At 54.8% G+C, this 24,959-nt stretch overlaps 1 protein-coding gene across 2 annotated transcripts in view; it reads right to left on the bottom strand.

Annotated features, from left to right (window-relative positions):
* Positions 1–3,667: 3,667 nt before the first annotated feature.
* Positions 3,668–24,959, bottom strand: part of CCDC12 (coiled-coil domain containing 12) — a 54,511-nt gene continuing 33,219 nt past the window's right edge. Inside the window, exons 3-9 of one of the 2 annotated variants that reach the window (XM_059160725.1) lie at positions 23,725–23,792; positions 9,568–9,647; positions 7,975–8,036; positions 7,711–7,745; positions 6,616–6,692; positions 6,436–6,519; positions 3,668–4,837 (exon numbers count right to left, since the gene is read on the bottom strand). In XM_059160725.1, the coding sequence (XP_059016708.1) occupies positions 6,437–6,519; positions 6,616–6,692; positions 7,711–7,745; positions 7,975–8,036; positions 9,568–9,647; positions 23,725–23,792 (405 nt within the window). In that variant the 3' untranslated portion in view covers positions 3,668–4,837; position 6,436. Of the gene's footprint in view, positions 4,838–6,147; positions 6,520–6,615; positions 6,693–7,710; positions 7,746–7,974; positions 8,037–9,567; positions 9,648–23,724; positions 23,793–24,959 lie in introns of those variants that run through there. The other variant, XM_059160724.1, reaches the window with a different exon arrangement.

A 24,959-nucleotide genomic window follows, 5' to 3' on the forward strand; every position in this document is an offset into this window, starting at 1 on the left:
ATTGGTCCATTTCATCAACTTTTCAAATTGATGTGGATATCTACTGTCTCCCCTTTCTGTCTTTCTGAGGTCTGTGGTGCAGCCTTATTGCATTCCTAATATTCGTAACTTTGTCCTTGTCAGTCTTGCTAGAGGTTAGTCAATTATTGATTTTGCAATGTTTACCAGTTTCTCTGCTCACCACTTCTTCCTGCATCCTGTGGCAGGCACCACTGGTTGCCTTCCCAGGACTTTCTACCCTTCTCCCTTTCTCGTGGAACCTCAATTTCAGTCATGGTGGCGATGTGCCCAGCTTAGAATACCCTTACTCCCCACATGTCTGCAGAGAGGGCGCGATGTGACCCAGTCATGGCTGATCAGATGTGAAGGCAAGCCTGGGGGACTGACTGGGCTTGAAGCCACGGTTCCCCCAGCTGGCTTGCCCCTTGCCCTTCCCCCTCCTGCCGATACCTCCCACCTGGGGGTGCATAGGCTCCTCAGGGTGCTAAGGACAGCAGCTGGGGAGACAAAAGGGACCCGTGTCCCTGGAGCCACTGTATCGCCATGGATATGACACAAGGAACAATAACGCCCTCCTTTTCTGAGATACTGTTTGTGCCAAATGCAGCCCGGATTCTTCCACCCCTCTCCGGGCTCCCACCACGGCTCCTCTTGCTCCGGAACTTTCCCTGCTAGTTCCTCTGGCAAAGATCTGTGCATAGCCAATACTGGGTATCAGAAGCCCGAAAGAAAACATCTGGACCTGATGATTGACTGACATTTCTGTTTCCTCGGCATTTGGGGAAAATGTCTTGTAGAATCCACTACTGATGAAAATGGAACTTATTCATTCGTAGGCTGTTGGGATTTTTTCCCATGTAGCTTGGATGGTTTTTCTCTTTACCCTCAATGCGCTAACACGGACCCCTGTAGTGAAACAGCAGATAGGGCCATTTAAAAAAAAAAATCCCACTTCACACTTCACAAGTAATATAGGTTGTGAATGCTGGAGATTTCTCTCCTTAAAGATGTAAGTGTATGGGGGCGCCTGGGTGGCTCAGTGGGTTAAGCTTGTGTTCGGCTCGGGTCATCATCTCAGGGTCCTGGGACTGAGCCCACATGGGGCTCTCTGCTCAGCAGGGATCCTGCTTACCAGCTCCCTACCCCCCCACCCCCCACCACAGTAGCCTCTGCCTACTTGTGATCTCTGTCACATAAATTAAAATTTTAAAAAATTAAAAAGTATGTGGGTGAGGGGCGCCTGGGTGGCTCAGTCATTAAGTGTCTGCCTTTGGCTCAGGTCATGATCCTGGGGTTCTGGAATCGAGCTCCCCGCTCTGTGGGGAGTCTGCTTCTCGCTCCCCCACCCTCCCACTTGTGTTCCCTCTCACTGTCTCTGTTGAATAAAACTTTTACAAATAAATAAATAAAAATAGCATCAGACTTTTTTAAAAAGGTGGTTTGATACATTGACTATAATTAATGATGTACTTGGATTCATATACTTGTCCTACGTTTTTCTTTTCGCTCTTGAACTTCTTTTGGGTAATTATTTTTTCTTTTTTTTCCCCCTTAACTGTTTGGAAGTGGTACACCGTTTCTATTCTATTAGGGCGATCCTAGAAATGTCCGCCTGCCTGTAGAGCAGGGTCTAGGGTCTAGATGGAGTCTTTTCTCTCTTCCCGAATGAGCTGAGCTCCGTGGAGGGTTATAATCCCTACCACATCTCACCTCGGGCAGGAGTGTGTAAATACCCCTACTGTCACATACTCTAGTAGCCCTGGTCTTACTTTCACCCCATAGAACATTCTCATTTCCTAAGGTTGACACCTATTTAGATTTCCACTTTATTTCTCTTCATTCCTACTTATAACAGATTTTCCATCTGGGATCGTGTCTCACTCCAATCTCAAGACATCCTATAGATTTTTTTTTTTTTTTTTTTTTTTTTTTTTTTTTTTAAGGAGAATGCTGGGGCGCCTGGGTGGCTCAGTGGGTTGAGCCTCTGCCTTTGGCTCGGGTTGTGGTCTCAGGGTCCTGGGATTGAGCCCCACATCGGGCTCTCTGCTCAGCGGGGAGCCTGCATTCCCCTCTCTCTCTGCCTGCTCGTAATCTGTCAAATAAATAAATTAAAAAAGAATAAAAATTAAAATTAAAAAAGGAGAATGCTTATTTATTTCATTTTTTAAGAACAGCTTTAGTGAGAATATACATCGCCTACACTTTGCCCACTCAAAGTGTACAAATTCAACAGCTTTTAGCATATCCATTGATTTGTGAAACCATCCACTGCAATCCATTGTGCAGTATTTTCATTACCCCCAAAACAGACTTTCTTTCCATTTGAGTCTGCTGGTGACAAAATCTCTGGGTTTGTCTAAAAATACCTTGTAAGGTATTTTCTCTGGGTATAGAACTGTAGGTTGACAACTTTCTTTCGTCTCGTTAACGCTAATACAGGCAGGTATCCCTCTAGTTACCACCGGCTGCGGCTGAGACATCTGCTGTCTTGCTCCTTAAAAGGTAATGTTATCGTTTCTTATTTTAACATCTTTTCTTGCCCTTTTTGTTTTGCCAACTTATTGCACTTAACTCTCTAGGTATGCAGTGGTTTTGAAATACGCCCACAAATTCTTAGACCTCCCTTCCCGATGTAGAACCTAATTCTCCTTTGAGTGTAGGCTGGACTTATTTCCCAAGTCACTGGATGTAGTGACTTGCTTCTAACAATATAGCGTGGCAGAGTATCATTTCCAAGCCCAAGTCATAAAAGGCCCTACTTTCCCCCTACTTTCTGTCTTGGCTTGATCATTCTGGGGAAAGCCGGCTGCCACAGCGTGTGTGCGCACACACGCACACACACAAACACTCACAAAAGCCTTATGGAGAGAGCCATGTGGCAAGGGCTCCATGTACACCGGGCTTCTATGAGCCTTCCTGGCGGTGGACAGCATCCCGGAAGCACAGCCTCCAGCCCTGGCCAAGCTTTCAGATGACTGCAGCCTGGGAACATCTTGACCACGATCTCAGAGACCACAAACTACAACTGCCCAGGTAAGCCACTCCCGCATTCCTGACCCGCAGAAACGGTCCAATACTAAAGGTCTGTTTTAAGCCACTGAGTTTTTTTTTTGTTTTGTTTTTTTTGTTTTTTTTTTTTTAAAGATTTTATTTATTTATTTGACAGAGAGAGATCACAAGTAGATGGAGAGGCAGGTAGAGAGAGAGAGAGGGAAGCAAGCTCCCTGCTGAGCAGAGAGCCCAATGCGGGACTCGATCCCAGGACCCTGAGATCATGACCTGAGCCGAAGGCAGCGGCTTAACCCACTGAGCCACCCAGGCGCCCCAGCCACTGAGTTTTGTATGGAATTTGAAGCAGGAATTGATGATTAAGATATGAAAAAGTTTTACGTGAACTTGTTTACTAAGGTGTAATAAACATACAAAAAATGCACAAATGTGTTTGGGTCATGAGTAGTCAAAAAGTGATTATACCTAATTAATCACCATCCATACCGAGATATGAACTTCTCTCGAGTGTTGATTTCTTTTTGTTGCCTTGCTTGAGATATGCTGACCTCCTTGGATTGGTGATTTTGAAGAGTTGTTCCCAGCCATTAAAATAAATATAAATATAAATATAAATATATATATATATATATATATATATATATATATATATATATATATATATATATATATAAAACATCTGCCTCCTTTTTGCCTTTTTTCTCTCCTGGAACTCTAATCACATGTTATGTAGCTCTTCTCACTCTATCCTCCCTATCTCTTAGCTTCTCATTTTAGGTTATCGATCTGTTTCTTGGCTTGAGGTTTCTCACATGCAAACCCATGTGGGGGCTGGCTCAGTTCTCAAAGGAGACCTTTCTTCATTCCAGTCAGTGCCAAGAATCAGTTTTCCTCTAGGATGCCAAGGGAGCGGATCTATTATTAGTTCACAGAGGGCTCTGCCCTTTGCAGCCCCAGCCTTCTGGAGGGTTCTTGTACCAGACCCCTCATTATGCACAGGTAGTGAGTTGTCTTGGCCCCAGGCACCGAGCACCCCGAAAACCAATGCTGTTTCACCTCGCTTGTCACATACCTTCAAGTCAGAGGTCAGACTTAAGCATTCTGCTGCTTCTCCTACCCTCTTGCTCGAGTGTTTTCTACTTTCTTGTCTGGTCACTGAGGCCTTTAAAAGTATTTGTTGTAACTATTTATTTACCTAGTATTTTTAGCTGTTTGCAAAGGGAGGATCAGTTCGGGCCATTGCAGTCCCAGGATGCCAGAGACAGAAGTGGTCAGCCATTCCTTTTTTCTCCGGTTTTCTTTTCCCGATCTCCCACCCACTCACGGACACCTGGCAGTTATGTCCACTTGCCAAGCTACCTGCTCTCACTGCCGCCTTCTAGGGCTTCCGCCTAACTTTAAACTGATCAATCCCTCCTCCGATTGTTATTACTTAGCTCCTCCAGTGAGTTGCTTATGGTGTGTGTGTGTGTGTGTGTGCGCGCGTGCATACGTATGCGTGTGTGTCTGTGTGTGTCACTTATTTTAATAAACTTTCTTTGTTTCCAAGATTACCACCAAGATCTTCCTCCTACCTAAGTTCCTGAGTTAGGGAAGCTGGGTGCCTCTTTTATCTCCGGCGAGAAAACCAACGTTCATTTTAAAGTCTGTAAGGAGGTCATGGTTTCAGTTCCTTGGGGATCAACTCTTCCACCTGGTGGGGTGGTACCCCTTCTTCAAGGCACCGGTCTCCTCACATATTCTGTAACTTTTGTTCATGCGCCCGTCATGCGTGATGGTGTTGGTTTTGCCCTCTCCGTGCACGCCGATTTTCTGTAGTCATACACAGCTGTAAATGCAGAAGCAAACCTTTCCTCAGCTCTCAGGGTTCCCACTCTGTGGGACTGGCCACATGCTAGTCCCAGCACCATCAAGAGAGTGGGAGCCTCACCGGGAGTCTGAGGCATACGCTGCCACAGACCAGCACCCTGCTTGTACAACAGTCCTAGGCCTGGAGGCACCTTCTTGTCCTTTATTCCCAGGAAGGGAAGGCCGGTTCCAGATGCCATGAGGCAGAGGGAGTCTGGCTCCAGCCCTGCCGCCCATGGGCAGGTGTGACCCCGGCTTGCTTGGGAACCAGAGTCCTGGGCCTGTCCGCTGCTCACCGAGCCACCTACTGCTTTGGCCCTCCATCAGACCTGCTCCCTTCCTGTACAGGTTACCTCCTCAGAGTAGTTTTTAGATGAAAGAATCTGCTTCATTGTATGAACGTGCTGGTGTCAGGGCACATGCACTCACTTCAGTTCTGTGACCTGGGTCTTTGGCACTGTCCACCAGAGTCAGGCCAATGTTCCTCCAACTCAGCAGAGGGCAGGATGCACTGGGAGGACACCGGCTGGGGGTGGGACACACGAGGGGAAACCCTGCAGGCAGCTCAAGCGTGTTATCACTTTGGAAATGAAACTCTAGTTGGCCATGGGGACCTGGACTCAGCGCTGTGGCCAGTCACTCCGGATAGTCAGGACCACAGACGAGGCTCATGGTCCCAATGCCAGGACCCTGGGGACCTAGGGCCCAAGACCACTCCCAAAACCAGGCTCTAATACCCTAGTCTCTAGGAGCCACCCCCCACCCCCCAGTGCAGGGGCCCCGTCCCAAGGAAGCCACAGTCTAGCTCTGACGGTGACACAGGAACGGGAACCGCTGGGGGTTGTGAGAGTGAGACACAACAGTGCCAGGAGCCTTGAATCTGGCTCCACCTGGGAGGGAGGCTTGCCAGGACCCAGCATACCCCCTCCACATGCCCAGCCTCTCCCTTCTCTCTCACACTGTGAGGGGAGCCACAGAGGACCGACACAGAGTGGGAGCCTCTCCAGGCTGGCCACATACTCCAGCAAGGCCCAGGCCTGTGGGAGGGCTTAGAGAAGCCTCTCAGACTCTCCCTGTCACCACAGGTTTTGACATGACCTCCTGACTGGACCAGGACCCAGACTCAAAAGGTGGGGTCTGGGCCTTCTGCGCTCCTCCAGCCTCGACATGCCTGGTCCGACACAGGACTTCCTCGTGTGAAGCTTCAGCTCACAGCCGTCCTGTCTTGGGGCCCAAACCCACAGTACCCCAGGGACCCAAAAATTATATAATAGGTTTCTGCCACACACATGGGTCTGCATGCTTCTATTTCTAGGGATAAAAGAAATTTCCAATTACACAAATATGTACAGACACAGCAAGCCCATGGGGTTGCTGTTGGCTCTGTCCCTCTAGGCATGGTGAGGGCCACTCAGGAGACAAGGAGCTGACCTCCCCCCAAGCAAAGGTTTCTGGCTGGTGGGGCAGTGTAGTTCTGGAGCCAAATGGGAGGTAACAGCAAGCCCAGCCCCCACCCTTGCCCAAGGCCACCTGCCCACAGGACAGGCATGATGGTGGGGGTGGGAGGATAAGGCGTGCCTCAGTCGGAGTCGCAGGCCTCTTGCTCCGTCGTAGCGTCCACTGCAGAGGCGAGGCTGTCCTCCTGGCCTTTTAGCCTCTCACCTGGATGGATGATAGACAGAAGCAGTGGGGAGGGGCCCTGTGCTTGGGCCACCACCCAGAGGGCAGGGACCCCACCTTGCTAGGCCCTGTACTTACGGATCAGCTCGGCAATGGCCCTCTGCGTCCGCTTTTCTAGCTTCTCCAGCTTTTTAGCTACGTCTCTCTTGAGGTCCCTGTAGGAGGCAGGTGCGAGGAGGCGGAAGGTGAGATCTGGCTTGGTGTGGCCTTGGGACCCTCCCCTCCCAAAGCCCCTGTAGTGGTAGGAATCACACTCAGCTGCCTGAGGAGACCACCCTGGCAAGGCAGCCAGGACCTAACCCTCCCCCTCTCTGCACTCTCCCAAACCCGGCATCGGCCAAAAGGCCCTGGCCCGCTGAGGCAGCAGCTGGTGCTGCAGACCCACCGACCATGGGCCCGAGTCAAGGTTTGCAAGGGTGGATGGTTGCTCAGGGTGGCCCTCTTGGTTTGGTCTCACTGTGGGTCCTGCTCCTCCTCCAGCCACATGCTCACTCTCGCCAGCAGGAGTTTCCAGAAGCGCGCACACAGCCCATCTTCCCCACTCTGGGATTCCTAGGATGCACGCCCCATGCTTTTGTTTCAACAAATGAGAACACCTTCAGTGGGGCCGTGTCTGTCACAGGATTGCGGATGCCAGGGATGCGGCCCAAGGCCAAGCAAAACAAGCCCAGGCCACACAGCCCTCTCTCACCCTCTGTATCAGCCTGGTCACAGGGGCACTGGGGAAGGACACGCAGTCCCCTTTCACAGGAGAGGAAACTGAGGCCCTAGCAGAACAGGACAGGCGGTGGCAAACTGGGACAGAAATTGACGTCTGCCCTTCCCATCACTTTGCCTCCATCATGTGGCTCTGTGAGGGCCACGGCTGGCCTTGCTCAAATGCAACTATCTGAGGTGGGCTGGATCCTCGCCCTTGCAGAAGGGACTTCTGGAGGGGACGGCCGCTGCTCCCTCTCCCCGGGCCCCTTCCCGCCCTCCAGGTGTCGCCCCCACAGGCCTCTCTCTCACGCTCCCTTTATGTCCTGCCAGGAGGTTCTGCAGTTGTTAGCTCATGTAGCTGTGTGTCCACACTGTCCATCTCCCTGCTTTGAGGGCAGGAGAGGCCCAGCCGGAGGGCCGTGCCCGGCACGAGTGGCCAGTCAGTCCACGCTAGTCCTACGTGGCAGCGCTCACCAGTCAGGCTTTCGGGGCGCGAGGTTGGCCAGGTCCTGGGGAGGAAGCAGACGCAGGTCAGGACTGGAGGGGCCCAGCCCCAGGGCACAGAGGTAGAAAGCGGGAAACAAGGGCGGGAGGGAGGAGAGGGCCAGGGAGAGCGGGGCGGAAAGGGAACGCAGAAGTGCAAAGACAGCAGAGACAAAGCAGAAGAGAGGAGCATGGGGCAGCGAGAGGGAGCAGAGACGGCCCCCAGTGGGCTCCCGGAGGACTCAGGACGCTCACCACTTCCTCAATGATGGGCTCGGGCTTGGCGGCCTCCAGCTGCTCCTTCACCTTCTCTTCCACTAGAGGGTGCAAGACAACCACACAGGCAGGTCGGAAAGGTGCCGCCAGTCGATGGGGCGCACCCTGCAGCCCGGGGGACGGGGAGAGGGTGCGGACGGGGACCCACCGGTGGAGACCCTGGGCTTTCTTGGCCCTCTCGCGGGGCTCCCAACCTCCAGAGACCAAGACTGCAAAGGCAGCCCTGGAGGAAGGGCTTGGGGTTCCCAGGATGAAAGCAATCTTGGGGTGAAGGAGGGGCCGCGGGACTGGACGGCCAGAAGAGACAGCGCGCAGACCTCCAGCCGGGGCAGACCTCCAGCCAGGACGCAAGGCTGGTACTCTCCCCTGCTGGGAAATGCGAGCACTGCCTGCGTATTTCCACAGACGGTTTTGTGAAGAACCAGGAGACCAGCTTTCCCATACTCTAAAGGGGCTCCTGGGCTCTGAGGGTGTCCTCTGGGCCCTGGACTGGCCGGGACCCAGGTGTCTTTTCTTTCCATCCCACTTGGATGTGTGTGACCTGGGGAACAGCTGTCCTCACACACCTCCCAGCTACGCCCCGTGGCTGACCACGCACAGGGCCTATGGGTGATGAGACCAGGAGGGCCTTACCCCCGTGAGGACAGAGACCAGTAGCGCTGACGACAAGTCTGGACTCCAGGAGCTTCCTCCGACCCCCATCACTGTGGCCATGTGCTGTCTCCTGGCCTCTCAGCCCTACCTTACTTCCCCCCAGACACAGGTGCTGACCCAGTGGCATGGGACCACTCCCCGCCCCCTCCCTTGTCCGGCCTTACTGTCCCCATCATGGTGCGGCCCATACCATGAAGCAAATCACCCGGAAAGCATGTGAATCTCGGGGCAAACAACATGGGGAACCAGACTGGGCTGTGACTGAACGGGCAACACTTCACTATTTTCAAAATAAACAATTACTCATTTATAACTTGGGAGAATTCAAAACTGGTAACACAAAGGCTAAACACAGGGCCAGGGACCCCCGGGGTAGGAGGCGCCCAGCATCTCCAGTGTGCAGCCTTCCCACAAGCTCCTGGCTACTGAGCCGCTCCCTACACCGCGGGAGATGGGCCGCCTCAGGGCCGGACCCTCGCCTGCCAGCATGAACGCCTCTCCCCTTCTCTGCGCCCGGCGGGTGTCTGCCCACAGCCCTCTGAGCGCCTGAACACTCTGCTCTTCTTCGGGGTCTCACTCGAACCCCCAGGCGCCCACAGGACCATCCCCCCCACTCCCACTGCCCTTGCTGTCCCAGGGCCCCAGGGCCACTTCCATCCCTCAGCCCAGAGAGGTCCTCCCAGGGGACGTGGCCTCTTCCCTCGCAGGTCCCCAGAAGGCCCTCGGGTGCCCTGAGTGCCTCTGCTGTGGTTCATCATGGGTTATGCCCCACAGCCGTGAGATGGGGCCGGAGGCTCCTAGAAGCCTGACTGCAGCCCTGGCGCTGCTGGTTATTTCCCAAGGTAGCACGACATCTGCCGAGGCGGGAGGCATCCAGGGGCGTCTCAGAGCAGACTTGGAGTGACGCAGCCCACCTACCTGCAACTGGCTTGGCTGGGGGCACCCGCCTCCTCTTCAGGTCCTCATCCTCAGGGACATAGTTCCGCAGCCTGAGTTCCCTATGAGAGCAGACAACAGGCGATGCAGCGGAGGGCGTGGCCACCTCGGTCACCTCCAAGGCTGTGAATCAGACCCTGAGGAATCAGATTCCTCACAGGAATCAAACCGTGAGGAAGCCACACATGCTGGAGTCTCTCGGGAGAAAGCCTGGTGAAGAGGGAAAGCACAGGAACAGAAGACTCATGGGGACAGGCCCCCGTCTCTGAACCTCAGTCCCATCCCCTGCCAGGTAGCAGCTGGGCGGGCCACTCTGCCCTCGCCCAGAGCTGGGGCTGAGGAGCCTTGGAGAGCATTCACAGGCCACCTGTCCCGGAGGAGCTCCATTTGACAGTTACGGGACCTGCAGGTCCAAGAGGCTGCACTACTATCATGAGGTCCCACGGCAGTGGCTGCAGTGTGACTTGAAGTCAGGGCCGGAGCTCCTGGACTGAGTTTCTCCTAAGGGACAAAGCCCGGTGGTCACCAGGTTCTCCAAACCCAGCCTCCTCCTCAGAGCCTCTGAGGTCAGGAGCCGCTGGAGCAGAACTCAGGTCTTGGTGGCAAGGGTGCACCTGTGCTAGGGGCAGGCAGCCAGGGCGGAGGACAGGAACAACGGTGTGTGAGGCTGAAGAGTCAGGCCCACCAGGACAGCCAGGAGAACAGCCCAGCCCCAAGGCCGCAAGAGCTCCTTAAAGTGCTCCTGGAAAGACCCCAAGAGCTCTGTGACAGCAGAGGAGCCAGAGGGGGGAAGAGGGCCAGGATCACAAAGTGGGCCTGCCTGGCCAGTCCCCTCGGGCAGGGTGGGCCACACCACGGACTTGCTGGGGCCGCCCTGGCTCAGCAGCTCATCCACCCCACGCCCCCACCCAGAAGCTTGCCTGCAGCAGAAGTGGCCCTGGCCAAGCCCACAGGGTGGCAGAGCAGTTCCTGGGGGCTGCTGCTTAATAAAAACCAGAGACTGTGGGCCAGACCATTTCAGCTCTGAGGAAGCAGAAGTGACCCTGACACACCAGCCAGGGAAACCTGGGCTGGGGCTCCTCCTTCTTCACTACCTCTTCTGAGCCCCTCAAGGACTGCTGACCCCTCTGAAGTCCTAGACCTCCAGGATAGGGCCTATTTCCCCAGCAGGAGAGTTCCCACTGTCCATCACCTACAGAACACTGCCTATACTGGGCAAAAACGCCACTCACGTCCCTGGGCAGCAAGCTTTTCTAGAGCCAAGGCAGCAGGTGTCTGTGGCCATACACTGAGCAAGTGGCAATGGTCTGAGTTGGGGAGCTCTCTGATGCCAATCACCCCCTAATTCACCAGCCCCCCACCCAGTGCCCTTCTCTGCCAGGGCCCCGAGAGGCAGCGCAGGCACGGCCTGCATGCAGAAATCCTGCCACCCACTCGCACAGGCCGCCTCCTCTATGGAGCGGGGAAACCCACCCTGTCCTCTACCCGCCAATGGCTCCCTTGGGCCCACTGGCAAATGCCACAGAGGCACCAGGAGAGAAAGCCATGAGTGATTTGGTGCAGGTACTTTCGTTCACAACAGGGTGGGGAGAGAAGCGGAAGAGAAACTGGGTGTGGGCAGAAGACTGCAGGGGTTAGTGAGAAAGAAAACCCCTATCACTCTCAGAAACCAGCTCCAGGGCTGTGTGAGAAATCAGCAGGCAAGAGGGGAGGCCACTGGGAACTGTGCCGGGGCTCACGGCAAAAGGGAGTGCCCACACCCTGGCCCCCTCGCTGCTCAGGCTTTGGAAGACACTGGACATGGCAGGGGGACAGGGAGAGGCAGCACAACAGGAAAGAGCAGCACAGCTAGGGGGCTGGCCACCCAGCACCCCCGTGTCCCGCAGCAGCCCCGCTGCCTGCTGCCCCCGCGCCTCTGGAGCTGAGTACGGGTCCAGGAGTCACGGACACATGGGTCACTGTGGGACTGTCCTATCTGGGCCTCAGTTTCCACATCAGTAAACAGTAAACTTGATACTGCCCAGCTGTTCAAGCTAGGTCCGAGCCCTCCTTGCTTGACTCTGTAAGACCTAATGAAGAGACTGCCTCTCACTAATCCGCAGTTAACTAGCCCTCCCCTATGCCTATCACTGACATGGGACAAGAGCCTCTGGGGCAGGTCATGGGGGCAATGGGTTCTGCTCAGGGCCTGGTCTTTCCAACATGGGACCAAGGTTTAACCGCCTGCCTCTGCAAACAACTTGAAAAACCTGACAACAAGGGCGCCTGAGTAGCTTGGTCCGTTAAGCGTCTGCCTTCAGCTCAGGTCATGATCCCAGAGTCCTGGGATCGAGTCCCATATCGGGATCCTTGCTCAGTGGGGAGCCTGCTCTCCCTTTGCCCCTCCCCTTGCTCATGCTCTCCCTCTCAAATAAATAAATAAAATCTTTAAACAGCAACAACAGGGGCGCCTGGGTGGCGTGGGTGGGTTAAGATTCTGCCTTCAGCTCAGGTCATGATCTCACAGTCCTGGGATCAAGCCCCACATTGGGCTTGCTGCTCAGCAGGGTGACTACTTCCCCTTCTCTCTCTGCCTACTTATGATCTCTCTGTGTCAAATAAATATATAAAATCTTAAAAAAAAAAAATCCAATCTTTAGCCTTGGACAAGTATCTGGGCAACCAGGATTGGAAGGGCTGCGATCACAGGGCGGGGGGGCAGTGCAACAGGTGAGGCTGACCCTGGGCACCTCTTCTCCCTTAAAGCACCTACTTACATGCAGAGGCTAAAAAGCGGAGACCCCAAGCAGAGCTTCCCGCCAACCCATGGGCTGAAGAGACAGAAGTTTGCATCAGTGCGAGGAAGGAAGCCTCCTCCTAAGTCCTGAGAGGGTGAGTGAGGGCATCCATAAGCAAATCACCTGCCAGAAGCTGGAATATATTTTCTCCGGAAGAAAATAAATGATTCAGAACCCCCAAATTATCCCCAGGACTTTTCATATACAACATCCAGGATTCCACCAAAGTCATGGGAAAAAACATAAATAAAGATGCCAGAAATACACCCAAAGGAGATTCATTTCATTCATTTCACTAGAAATGAAATACAAGACAAATTAATGAAAGTTTGGGAAGGCCTCTCACACAATGGAGAACTGCAGCAGAGAATGTGAAACTATAAAAATTAATCAAATGGGAATTCTACAACTGGAAATCTAACCAAAGCTAAAAGAGCTCAATAAATGGGTTCCACTAGAGCTTAGAACAACGAAAGGGGGGATTAGGGAACCACAAGGTCAGTCAGAAAATATCCAGACCAAGGCATAAAGGAAAAAACGTTGGGAAATATGAAAAAGAACAGGACAGATTCATATGATGTGGCAGAAAGAGCTAACATAACATGTAACGAGAATCCCAGCAGCAATATTTAAAGAGATAATAACTGAAAATTTCACAAAATAAGTGGAAAACATTGAGCCAAGCCACACACAGATGAAAGAAACACTGGGAACTCCAAAAAGAGCACAGTCAGGCAAATCATTATCAAACTACTCAATGCCAAAGATAAATTCTTAAATTAGGTAGACACATGGCCTTCGAAGGAAAACTTAAGACTAACAGCTGACTTCTCGACAGAAACAATGGAAACCGTAAGACAATGGTGATACATGGCCAAGGCCAGGAGTCATGAGAATATTGCACCAGAGTGATAAATCGAGATAAACCGGCCTTCATAAAGGGGCACCTGGGTGGCTCAGTCAGGTAAGTATCTGACTCCTGACTTTGGCTCAGGTCATGATCTCAGGGTGGTGGGATCGAGCCTGCCATCAGGCTCTACATTCAGTGGGAAATCTGCTTGGGATTCTCTTACCCTCTCCCTCTACCCTCCTCGGTGCTTGCGTGCTCTCTCTCAGATAAACAATAAATCTTAAAAAAAAAAAAAAAAAAAGCCTTCAAAGAAAAACTAGCAAAATTGGCCGTCAGGGAATCTGTCAAGAAATACTAAGGGGAATGCTTTTAACTGAAGTAAAACCATTTCCTTCAGTCAGCTGCAGAAGGAATGTAGAAGGAATTGCAGAAGAAATGAAATGCATGAGACAGAGTAAATATGCAGGGAAATCTAAAAGAATACTGACACTGCACAAAATACTCATAATGACCCCTGGGATCAAAAATGCAGCATTGGGGACGACTGGCTGCATGAGAAATGGTATGGATTTTTTTTTTTTTTTAATTAGACTCCATATCCAACGTGGGACTTGAACTCATGACCCTGAGATCAAGAGTCAGACACTCTACTGACTGAGACAGCCTGGTGCAAATGCCCTGGGCCACCCCCAGGTCCCTCCATGTGGGCAGCCATCGTCTGAGCTGAGCCTATCTCTTCTACAGAGCGGGCGCAGACACAGAAGCCATCTGGGTACCCCCATTTTCACCCTCTCTGATCCAGTGCCCCCTGTGTCCCCTAAACAAGGCTCAGCCTCTTCACACAGTCCTGGCCTCATTCCCCATTGGCCCCACAGCCTACTTTCCAATCAAATGTCTCCTGGATCACTGCCAGCCTGGTCTGCTACACTTTCCTGCCCCTGGGCTTCAAGACCTAACTCAATCAGATGGCATACTGAGCAGCCCAAAGATGGCCATCCACCCCAAGACACAGCAGACGACTCCTCTCCTGTGCTTCCCCTTGGCCCTCCACGGCCCTCCCCTCTCTGCAGCAGCCCACACACCCCATGCACATGGCCCTTTCGTGGCTGTCCCGCATACCCTGCCCTACAAGCTCCCAGAAAGTCAGCTCCTGCACTCCACTGCCAACTCACATTTATCTCCACTCCACAGAAGAATTCAGCGAGGGCACGTGGTTGGCGGCCTGGGGGCTCTCTGGGCCTTATAGTGCTTGTGAAGCAGAGAATTTGTGCCCAGGAGATTCACAAAGGGCAGGAATGTGGCCAGGCCAGGGCAGCCAACTCCTCAGGGCCTTCTGCTGTGTTTGTAAGCAAAGCAAACAAACGTGATACCCACGTTCACATCCTACGGTGTCTCCTTAAACAGGGGAAATGCCTGTTTCCATCTTCTCTCCTCCACTCCCTCCCTGGGTATCTGAGGAGACCTAGCAAGAGCCTGAGCAGGATCAGTGACCACTGTGAGGTCTCCCTCAAGGCCAGCTGCGGGGACCCCGGGTGTGGGTTGGCCAGGGAGATTCTGGGGAAATCGCCTCCCACACATGTCCCTCAAGAGAAGGGGGAGGAGAAAGTTGGTATTCTCTGTAAAATATGAAACTCTGCCCAGGAAGAGAGTTCTAGAATGTCCACATTAAAGGAGGTTTCCAGATGATCTGGAAGGTCCAACCCTTTCACTGGCAAGCGGGTCTCAGAGAAAGCCTACTGCTCATGGAGGGTTCTTAGCCCTCGCCTACTTTGCCCTTATCCGTGCTCCCAGCCTTACACTCGGGGACACCAGACCCTCAGCCCCTGCCCTGGGCCCTCAGAACACAGCCCACCCCACCCAGCTATCTAGGTCTCTTGTGCCAACACAGGCTCCTCCAGAACCAGAGAAAGGTGGGGAGCAGCCCAAAGAGCAGCCCAGTAGCTGAACACAAGGCAGATCAAGCCCTAGACAGGCTTGGGAGGTCCTGGAGGCCAGCCCTGGCTGAAGACAGTAGCTCTGACCACAAACGGCTTTCAGCTTGCACATCCGGGGTCCGGAGCCATGGGCCTCTTCCAGGGATGGATGGACACACACACACACACACACACACACAACAAACCTTCTGTGTGCTTTGGGCTCTGCACAAGCACGCTCACCCCCATGTCTATTGTAGACAAGGCCTGGTTTGTGGCTACCAGAGTCCAGACCCCTGAGGCCCGTGAAAACAAGGTGACAAGCAACTGTCCCAAACGGTTCACAAGTGCTCCGGAGGCTGGTGGTCACTTCCTTCCAGACAGATTAGAGTGTTCAAACCCCATGACCTGATAAGCCTGCTCTGGGGAAATTATACCATAGAAATAGGATCAAAACAGGATCAAACAAAACCGAATGTTCCACACAGAAATGCTTCTGGTAGCATCATCTGTAACAACCCCAGGCCGACACTTCTGGGGCCGACACTTCTGGGCTCTCTTCTGGCGGAGTCCCCCAGAGGACACTGCAAGCACCCCATCCAGACAGTGGCCACAATGGGAGCAGGGGGCGGGGGGAGTGGTCCAGCTCAGGACAGTGTCATCAGAACACCCGGAAACGTCCCTAGAAGTAAAGTACAAGGTTGGTATGGAACACGGACACTGGAAACAGATGGACTGTAGCGATTTCTTGTTTGGTGGTTGCTCAGCAGTTTAATTCGGGAAACTTGATGGTTGGCCTGATAGCAAATGAAACTTCTAAAGAGCCCAGCGGCTTCCCCACTCATGGGCAGAAGACACTGTACTCCAGCTGTCCTCCCAAAGGGCAACGCTGGCCACACTATGGGGACAGGTACAGACAGAGGGCAGTCAAAGGCCACCCCCTCCCCCCCCTGCCAGCAACCTGCCCCAGGCCTCCCGTCCTACTGACAGAGAAAGTGTGGCACAAGAACAGACCATGTGCCGGACAAGGCCACATCCCACGGACAAAGCCTCTCATGTGACCCCTGGCCAAAGATTCGTCCGAGGGCTTCAGGGAAAGGGGTGGGAGCTCCCGTATCCACCTGCCCTTGATGTCCAGCCCCACCCCAAAGCGCACGGCAAGATGGATGGGACGAGGCTTCCTTCTCCACAGGAACACCCTCCACGCGCTGCCTCTCGGGACTGCCCTTCAACGTCAGGTGGTTACCGATACTTCCCAGATGTGGAAAACAGTCCACAGAGAGACTCATGGATGTGCCCAAGAGCCACAGAGGGCGGGAGAAGCCAGAGCCAGAATCCCAGCCCAGGTGTCTGGCCTCAAGGCAGACCCCAGCCTCCCTCACCAAGTTCCTTAGGGACCTGCAGTCACGTGGAAGAGGAAAGGCCAGCTGACAGCAGGCCCAGGAGTCCTGCCCAGGTCGGCAGCCGGGTCAGCCTGCGCTCCGGGCCCTCTGTGTTCGTGAAGGGAAAAAAATCATGCTGGCCATACCCGCATCTTCTCCCTCTCTGGAGCGTGGCCCACAGCACCATTCTTGAAACCCCTCCTCCCTCCCCAGATCCCAGCCTCCAGGACCCTCCCTCAGCCCCTGACATTACAGTGGGTCACGGGCGTTAGGAAAAGGGGCTTTAGAAATCTAGAACAGAAAGGCAGTCGGGCCTGGTCTTAAAAACAGGGCAGCCAAAAGCACTAGGGCTGGGCAGGGGTGAGAAGCCCCACCCAAGTTCACCCCACTGTGTCAGCCCCAAGGCCCACCAAGGGTACCAGGTTTCCAGTCCCTGATGGTTCAGAACAGCCAGCAGCTGGCCAAGGCCATGCCCAGGGCCAAGTACAAGCTAATTCAGGCCCCTCTGCCCAGTTTGAGCTGCCAAATCTGGCTCGTGTGGTCCATACCCACTGCCACCCAAGAGTCTGCAGGGCCCAGGCCACGTTCCCTAGACTTCCAGACTGGGCTCCGTACCCACCCCACCTGAAAACGCACCGCTGACGGGCATCTGAAGTACTAGAAACAAATGATGTACTGAAAAGCAAGGACTGGGACGCCTGGGTGGCTCAGTTGGTTAAGCAGCTGCCTTCGGCTCAGGTCATGATCCCAGCGTCCTGGGATCGAGTCCCACATCGGGCTCCTTGCTCCGCAGGGAGCCTGCTTCTCCCTCTGACTCTGCCTGCCTCTCTGCCTGTGCTCGCTCTTGCTCTCTCTCTCTCTCTGACAAATAAATAAATAAAATCTTTAAAAAAAAAAAAAAAAAAAAGAAAAAGAAAAGCAAGGACTGAAGAAGAAACGAGGAGCAGTACTCCCTCCAAAAATCATAAGCAGCCACTGAGTTTGAAGAAGTGTATTTATCAAAAGATGATCAGAACACAGTGTATGGAAAAAGGTCACAAACAGCAGGAACCTGTAATTTCAGTACTTTAAGTATCAATTCAGATCTTAAGAGAGGAGACAGCAAAGGTCTGGGCAGCCAAGCCAAATCCCAAAGGGCACACAGGATGAGTCCTGAACTGGCCACACCGGCTGCCTGGGGACAGATGGCGGTGGGGGCCGGGGGGGCCGGGAGCCTGCACAGCCCACCACCTCCCACCCTCCTGGGCCCCACCTGTCCCACAGGCCACGCTGGGGAGGTAGATGGTGCTCAACCCCATGGGGCTGCCCCGAGCTGTAAGCCCCGATTGAAACCTCTTCTCACCACACTGCTGCCCAGGCTCCCTAATGCCCACCCCACCGGTCCCAGCCACGAGCCACGAGTGCACACGGGCCAAAGGCCCCCAGTGCCTCCACATCTGGGAGAGGCGTGGAGGGTGAAGGCGGAAGAACAGAACAGGCAGGGCCCTGGGAGTTTGCAGGCAGAGGGGCTGGGGATGACTTCCAGCGCTGGACCCCTTCAGCTCAGCTGGGAGATCGTGGGCAAGTCGCTTCACCTGCATGAAGTGAGGTTTCTTCACCTCGCAGTCGGAACACACCTGCTCCCGGAGGAGGGAGGGGGATTTCATGGGAAGGGCTTGGGAAGCCCTGATGATCACGACCGACAAGATCAGGGCTTCTTCCCAGGCAGAAAGGACCCAGCCACCCTCCCGGGTTCCACCGCATGGAAGGGAAGCGACTGGCCTGCTCGAATGGTGAACACCTCCTTCTTACACCAGTCCTCTTCCTGATTCACTGTCCCTCGACCCAGGGCCTACTCCAGAGTGGCAGGGCCAGGAGAAGCAGGGTGACCCACGGAGCCACAGTCCATCCCACTGCAACGGACTGGGCCCAGAGCACATGGAGGTGACTCAGGAGGGGTGGGTGACAGCCTCCCCGAGATCACCACGAGAGTGGGATAAAGGTGACATCATGGCTGTGAAAGCACAAGACACTGTCCCAGAGACCCAGCTCGCAGACGAGAAGGCCTAACACTTGCCAGCCTGCAGGGCTCGGGCACTGGGCCAGGCCCGGGCCGGGCCTCAGCCGGGGTGGGACCTCTCTCCACACGGAGCTGAAGAACTGGTTTTCCATCCTGAAGAACAATGGCTCGGGGCCCAGTTTCTGTGGTAGCAGCCTGTGAGCCAGTCCAGAGTGAGTGACTGTCCCTGCGTGGGGACTGCTCCAGCTGGGGGCACACCTTGATCCGGAGGAGGAGGGAGGAGCTGGTGGCGGGGGGCTGAGGGTTTGAGGCTTGCTTGTTCAGGCATGCACAAGACCCGCTCTCCTGCCCCGGGCCCGCTAGGGTGTGCAGCACCTCTCCCTCCTCCCCGATGCCAGCGTGGCTGTGACTCTCTGCTAAAACCCTCCCCCCAGACACCCAACTGTGGCACACGGATCAGCTGACTTGCCCTCAGGAGGAAGTGACCAAGGCTTTAAAAAAAACAGAAAAGCCCCTCTCGGTGGGCCAGTTTTCGAGGGCTGCCGGGTCCTGTCTCACCAAGGCCATAAGCAAGGGGCTGTGTTAAGACAGGAGTCTCAGGGGCGCCTGGGTGGCTCAGCGGGTTAAGCCTCTGCCTTCAGCTCAGGTCATGATCCCAGGGTCCTGGAATCGAGCTCCGCATCAGGCTCTCTGCTCAGCGGGGAGCCTGCTTCCTCCCCTCTCTCTGCCTGCTTGTGATCTGTCAAATAAATAAATAAAATATTTTTTAAGAACGAGAGAGAGAGGAGTCTGGGACGCCCCTCAGAGTCAGCTACAGGGACGGTGGCTGGAAGAGAGCGGTTCCAGCCCAGACAACAAGCAGAGGCCTTCTGGGAAGGCAAACATGGCTTCCCTTCCCACAGGGCCTGGCTTGGGCTGGTCTGCCTTCAAGGGACTGACTCCCCACCCCAGTGGGGATTTGCTTGTATGGGGACAGGGCAGGATTTATTCCGGAGAGAGTCATACAGATTTTAAGAAGACATAATGGATCTACAGATTCCATGCAATTCCAATCAAAATCCTAGCAAGCTTTTTAAAAGATAGATATTAACGAGCCAATTCTAGTTTATAAGGAAAGGCAAAGGAACCGGAAGAGCCTAAGATTCTGAGAAGTGTCCTTAGGCAAACAGGCAGGAGCCCAGGCAGAGAGGAAGAGGGGTGATTCTCTAGTCTGGCAGGCAAGGAGTGAGGTCCCTGGGGTGCCCGCCTCCGATCCTGCTGGGTGCTCCGGTTTCCTTGGCCTCCTGCCCCAGCCCCACACCGCACCTGCTAAATGATGGCACACAACGGCTTCGCCGAAGCTCACCTATATCGAGGGGTGGAGGGGATGTCCCATGAAGGACCTGAACGATTCATTTCTCAGCCTTACTTCTTCTCTCATCCACCCCCCTTGCTGTCTCCCCAGCCACTGCCGCATTTGCCAAATGACCACAGCCTGTGTGAAAGTTCTGCCTTCTCCACGCGTCTGGAGTCCCTCAGTTCTCTCAGGAGAGCCTCAAAGTGACTTCTTTCTGCCCAGAGCCCAGCATAAGCCAGACAGAAAGTGATGGTATTTGTTGCGCCCATCAGAGAAGCGAGTGCTATTGTGCTCCCCCTCTTTCTGCCGGAGATACTCGGGTGAGGCTCATTAAAGCAACGGGACTGGCCAGGGCCACAAGGCTAGTACCTGGCGGGCCTGGCTTCCCACCCAGAGCTGCTCCCAAGCCCCGAGCTCCTTCCATCTGCCTGGTTTCTACAGTTTTGGGGCCCCGCTGCTGAGAACGGTCTCATTTTTTCTTACTTTGCTCAGTCGTGTCTGTGTAACCAGAAGCACATGATGAACATCTGGGAAGTCCATCTGGAAGTTCATCACCAGCCAGAGACATGGGCAGCCCCCATAAGCCTGTGCAGCACCTACAGGGCCACCAGGTTAACCCTCCCTCCCTGCTCTAGGGACCTGTACGAAGCCTGCGCTGTCCTGCCTCCCCAATAAGAGGTTACCCCACTCACCCTTCCACCCTGCAGCTCATGCCTCTGAGCCTTCTCTGCCCAAGACCTACCCACTAAGATTCCAGACCCAATGCAAGAGGAATGTTCTCCGTAAGGCCTTGTCCTGCTGCCCCTGGCTGAAGGCAGCCCAGAGTGGGCCCTGCGTTCCTCTCAGGACACTTCAGAAGGGCTGGTGCCCACAGAGGTGCCCATCTGGCACCTGGGCTCAGAGAGGGCCGACCTGGACCAAAACAGACTGTTCTTACTTCCCAGGAGCCAAGGAAGCAAAGATGCTCACTGCTAACTGGCCTCTGAGATCATCTCCGCCCCCACCCCCGCCCCCGTCCTCGGTGGAACTGGAAGGTGGCCCCTTCTCCCCACTGGCAGAGAGGGCCATGGCAGGGGCTGGGGCTTAGGGGCTCTGTGGAGTGTGCTCCCAAGCCATAAGCATCCTGCTGGGAGTCCCTTTCCAGATTTCGGGTACCGATGAGGAGAAAGGTCCCCTCTTGCCTAGGACAGACCCAGATTCTACGGCCTCAGGCTCTTCCTGGAAAGCCCAAGGCCACACCCCAGACCCTGCAGTCTGGGCTTAAACCCACAGGGGTCTGGCCATTTGGTACAGGGACTATTAAAGTTCTCCCCTGCCCTGCCCTCCCGAATAACCTGGGTGGCCCCTTTGCTCTAAGCCTGTTCAAGTCAAGAGAGTCCCCTTTTCCTGGGGGGCTACAAATTCAGGCACAGCTCCACGCCTGGCTCAGGCGGGGCTTCCTGACAAGGCAGTGACTGAGCAGCAGAGGGACCAACACAGAAACCATGCTCCTGATGCCCGGGCCAGACCTGTCCCCCACACACCCTGTCTTATAGACGGTGGCGTCAGAAAAGTGGGAGAACAGGATGGAAGTAGAACTCAATTCAGTGTCCCACAGGTCTGGTCTCTGGGCAGCTCTGAGCGGGTCTTCCTGCCTCCCCTACCGGCCCTCACCTGACCAGCCCCTGCAGGCTCAAGAAAGGACTTCAGAGGGGTCTCAGGCTTTGCCACAAATGACTCACTAAGGCCTAGAAGGTGAACCAGGGCTCTCTTACCCAGAGCTTTCGCACAGGAACCTGGGGCCCTGCGGCCCTCTCTTTTCACACTGTTTTTGTGATGAAATCTCTCAGGCACACAGAAATAGAGAATAACACCACACTTGTGCTCTCTTCCTCAACAAAAGCAACACTGCCGTTTTTTGAGACAGGTTTGTTCCTGCCCCCGCCCCCCGCCTGCCTTTTTGTTAAAGGAATGGTGTATCGTGGCTGGTGAAAGCCTTTCCCTAATCCTGTTTCCTCCCAGCTTCCCAGCAGCGAACCTGAAGGTGGGAGCAGGTGCACGTCCACGGGCATGGCCCCATTCCCGTGGCTTCCACTCCACTGCCCTCTTCCCAGTCTATCCCTCTCCAGAGAACATGTGCCCCATGAGGGCAGGGGCGGTGTTTTGTCCCCAGCCACCTCCCAGGCCAAATCAGGGAAGCAATCAAGTCAGGACTTGTGGAACGAGTAACACCTCTATTATCGTGTGGGTTTCTGAATTTCATACGAATGTTCCTGCCCTGTCTGTTCTCAATGCCAAAGTCTGCTCTTCTCTCCGTCGACACCATGTTCGAGATTCAATCCCACGACTCAACAATCACCTGTTCTACCGTATGACCCTGCTCACCACTGACCCTTCTCTTTCTCCTCTAGGAGGAGGGGATGAGAGCACTGACGTCCCAGCAAAGCAAAGACAGCCCAGAAATCAGGACTCTAGGCTCTAGCCAGCGATCGACTGAGAACCTAAGTAAGAACAAACCAGCAGAAAACCAGAGGTTCCCCCAGCAGGTCCCACAGAACAGGGAAACCGTTCAGGTATGCACCCGCAAACCACACATGTGAGGTCACCTGGCAAAAGAGCAAGGACGCAGCCATAATCTTGGGCACCAGTGAGGGCCCCCTGAGGTGCTGGTGGAGGGGCCAGACCCAACAGGGAAGCACAGAGTCCAGCACCTAAGGTGGCGGGGTCCCAGCACCACCCACCTCTCAGCACAGAGCTGTTCCCATCTCTGATGAACAAGCGAGGGGGAAAGGACCCCCTGGGGCTGTCTGTGAGGGCGGTGTGAACCCCCTCTGTAAATGTGCAAGTCACACAAGTGCACACACATGCACACACACACACACACAAGCACACACACACAAGCACACTCACACATACCCTGGGGGATGAAGACGCCCCGTCTGGTTTGAGATCAGCTCCAGATGAGGGGCCCGCCCCCGGGGAGATTCCCCTCACACTGGTAAGGTCAACATAAGGCCCTGGCATCAGGAAGTCCTGCTCCCTCCTCCGGGGAGGGTCCCCCCTCTCCAGCTATCCCCCCTCAAAGCACAGCCTGCCCGGGGAAGTTTTCTTCAGACATCAATATCCACTACCCGATGCAAGCAGACGCCTTCAAGCCCTGGGCCTTGAGGAAACTGCTCAGGACAGAGGACATCAAGGTGACCTGTCCATTCAGAGACCAAGTCTGATCCCAAGCACAGCTCCCCTGCTGGCCTTGTGGCCTGAGTTCAAGGCTGGGCGTGGGGGGGAGGGCGCGAGAGCCTGGAACTCCGGCATGGAAGTGCTAGGCGGGCAGGAAGGCTCTCCCCAGCTCATGAAGACCAACCAGCTCCTGCCCGCCCCACACCGTGGGTTTGCCAATGTTTCACAGGTACTTTTGAGGCAAAGCAGCCCCCGAGCTGAACTCCACAGGACTGACCCGTGGAAGGTGGAGGGGAGGACAAGGAACCCAGGCTGGGAGAACAGCACACGCAGAGGGCACCTTCAGGAGACGCCGAAGGGCCAGAGGGGTTACAGGGAACGGGAAGGGGCTGGATGACGCCGGGTAGCCCCGGCAAAACGAACATGCCAGGCACGGTTTGGACCTGATTCTGCAGGTGCTGGGGAACACGCCAGGATAAACCTTAACAAGGGTTGGGAAGAATCTGCGGGTGGCCACGTAAAAGCCAGCTGGCCAGTGGGGGAAAGGGAGCAAAGCCTCCGACTGGGGGGGGGAAGGGCGAGCTTTTCAGACCTGCACAAGGCAGCCGAGGGGCGGCGGGGGTGGGGGGTGCAGGGTGGAGGGTTGGGAGTGGGGGGCACAGGGCACGGGGGTAGAGACTGTCAGCAACGAGGTGGATGACATGAGCTGCACACGGGCCTCACCTGTGCTTCTCGCCTTCCTCCTCCCCTTCTCTGAGCTGCTTGGTTTTGGGCTCCCCGTCTTCCTTGTCCTGCAAAAGAAGGGAGAAAATCACTTGCTCAGATGGGCGCTCTTCCCCTGTCCTTGACGTCCAGGGAGCTGGGGAAGAATGGGACTGGGAGCTCTGCCCTGTGCTCCCGAGAGGCTCAGCAGCCTCTGACCCTGGCAAGGAGCAGCTTGATGTCGCAGCCCCCGACCGCTCCCGAGTGGCACACAGCACAGGAGCCTCACTGCCCAGCCTTCAACTCTTCCCCTGCCCCTACCCACCACCCACAAAACTTAGCAACCGGTGACCCCAGCCTGGACTGGGCACATGGTGACCCCCACAGAACACATGCAGGAGGAGCTAGGTTTGAGTGGTGAGAAATGCAGGTGGTTGGCAATCCCCCCGGCCCCGCCCGTGGGTCTGGATGGAGCTGCCCGCCGAGCTGAGAAAGGCAGTCACCAGTGACCAGGGTGGGGCAAGAGCTTGGGCCTCCAGGGCTCCCTTCCAGGCCAGCAGACTGGTGTTCCTCCAGGAACAACTATTTCCTTACCTTAAGGGGTAACTAACTCCAACTAGAACCAGGCTTAGAATAAGACTCCTGCCATGTATTCAGGGGATGGAGGGAAGGAGAACTAGTTTCAAGTTTTTATGGGGAAAATGTCTTCTTTTTTTGTTGTTGTTTTGGCTTTTTTTTTTTGCCTTCCTCTTGCCCCACCCCCCCCGCCCCGCCCCGTCTCTTGATAAGTCTCAAACCTGACATAGCGTACTCATTCTCTGGGAACACCAGGGGCCACAACAGAGGACAGCACCATGCAGCTCCAGCTACAGAAGCAAGTGACTCCCCGGGCTTTCCCCGACTCCGTAAGATCAGACTGGCCCTGGGCACAAACGGACATCCAGGGTGTGCACCCATGTCTGTGCTCGAATGCATGACCGTGTTCTCAGTGCACGTGCTGGGGCACTCTGGGGTCCCCGTGCCTGCCAGGACTGGCCCTCCAGTTGGGGGGGGGGGTGTCACCGTGCACTTCATTACTGGCAGCAGCGTGCCTTTGCCTATCCCTCTGGAACAGTGTTCTGAGACATCAGTAAGGCACTGCCATAAGGAGGCCGCTTTGATGTAAGCAAGAGCTAGAGGGGTGCCGGGGAGGCTCAGCTGGAGGAGCACACGACTCCTGATCTTGGGGTATAGACTTCATGTTGGGTGCAGAGGTT

The sequence above is a fragment of the Mustela lutreola genome, chromosome 2 (genome assembly GCF_030435805.1).
Source record: "Mustela lutreola isolate mMusLut2 chromosome 2, mMusLut2.pri, whole genome shotgun sequence".
In the NCBI taxonomy this organism is placed as follows: domain Eukaryota; kingdom Metazoa; phylum Chordata; class Mammalia; order Carnivora; family Mustelidae; genus Mustela; species Mustela lutreola.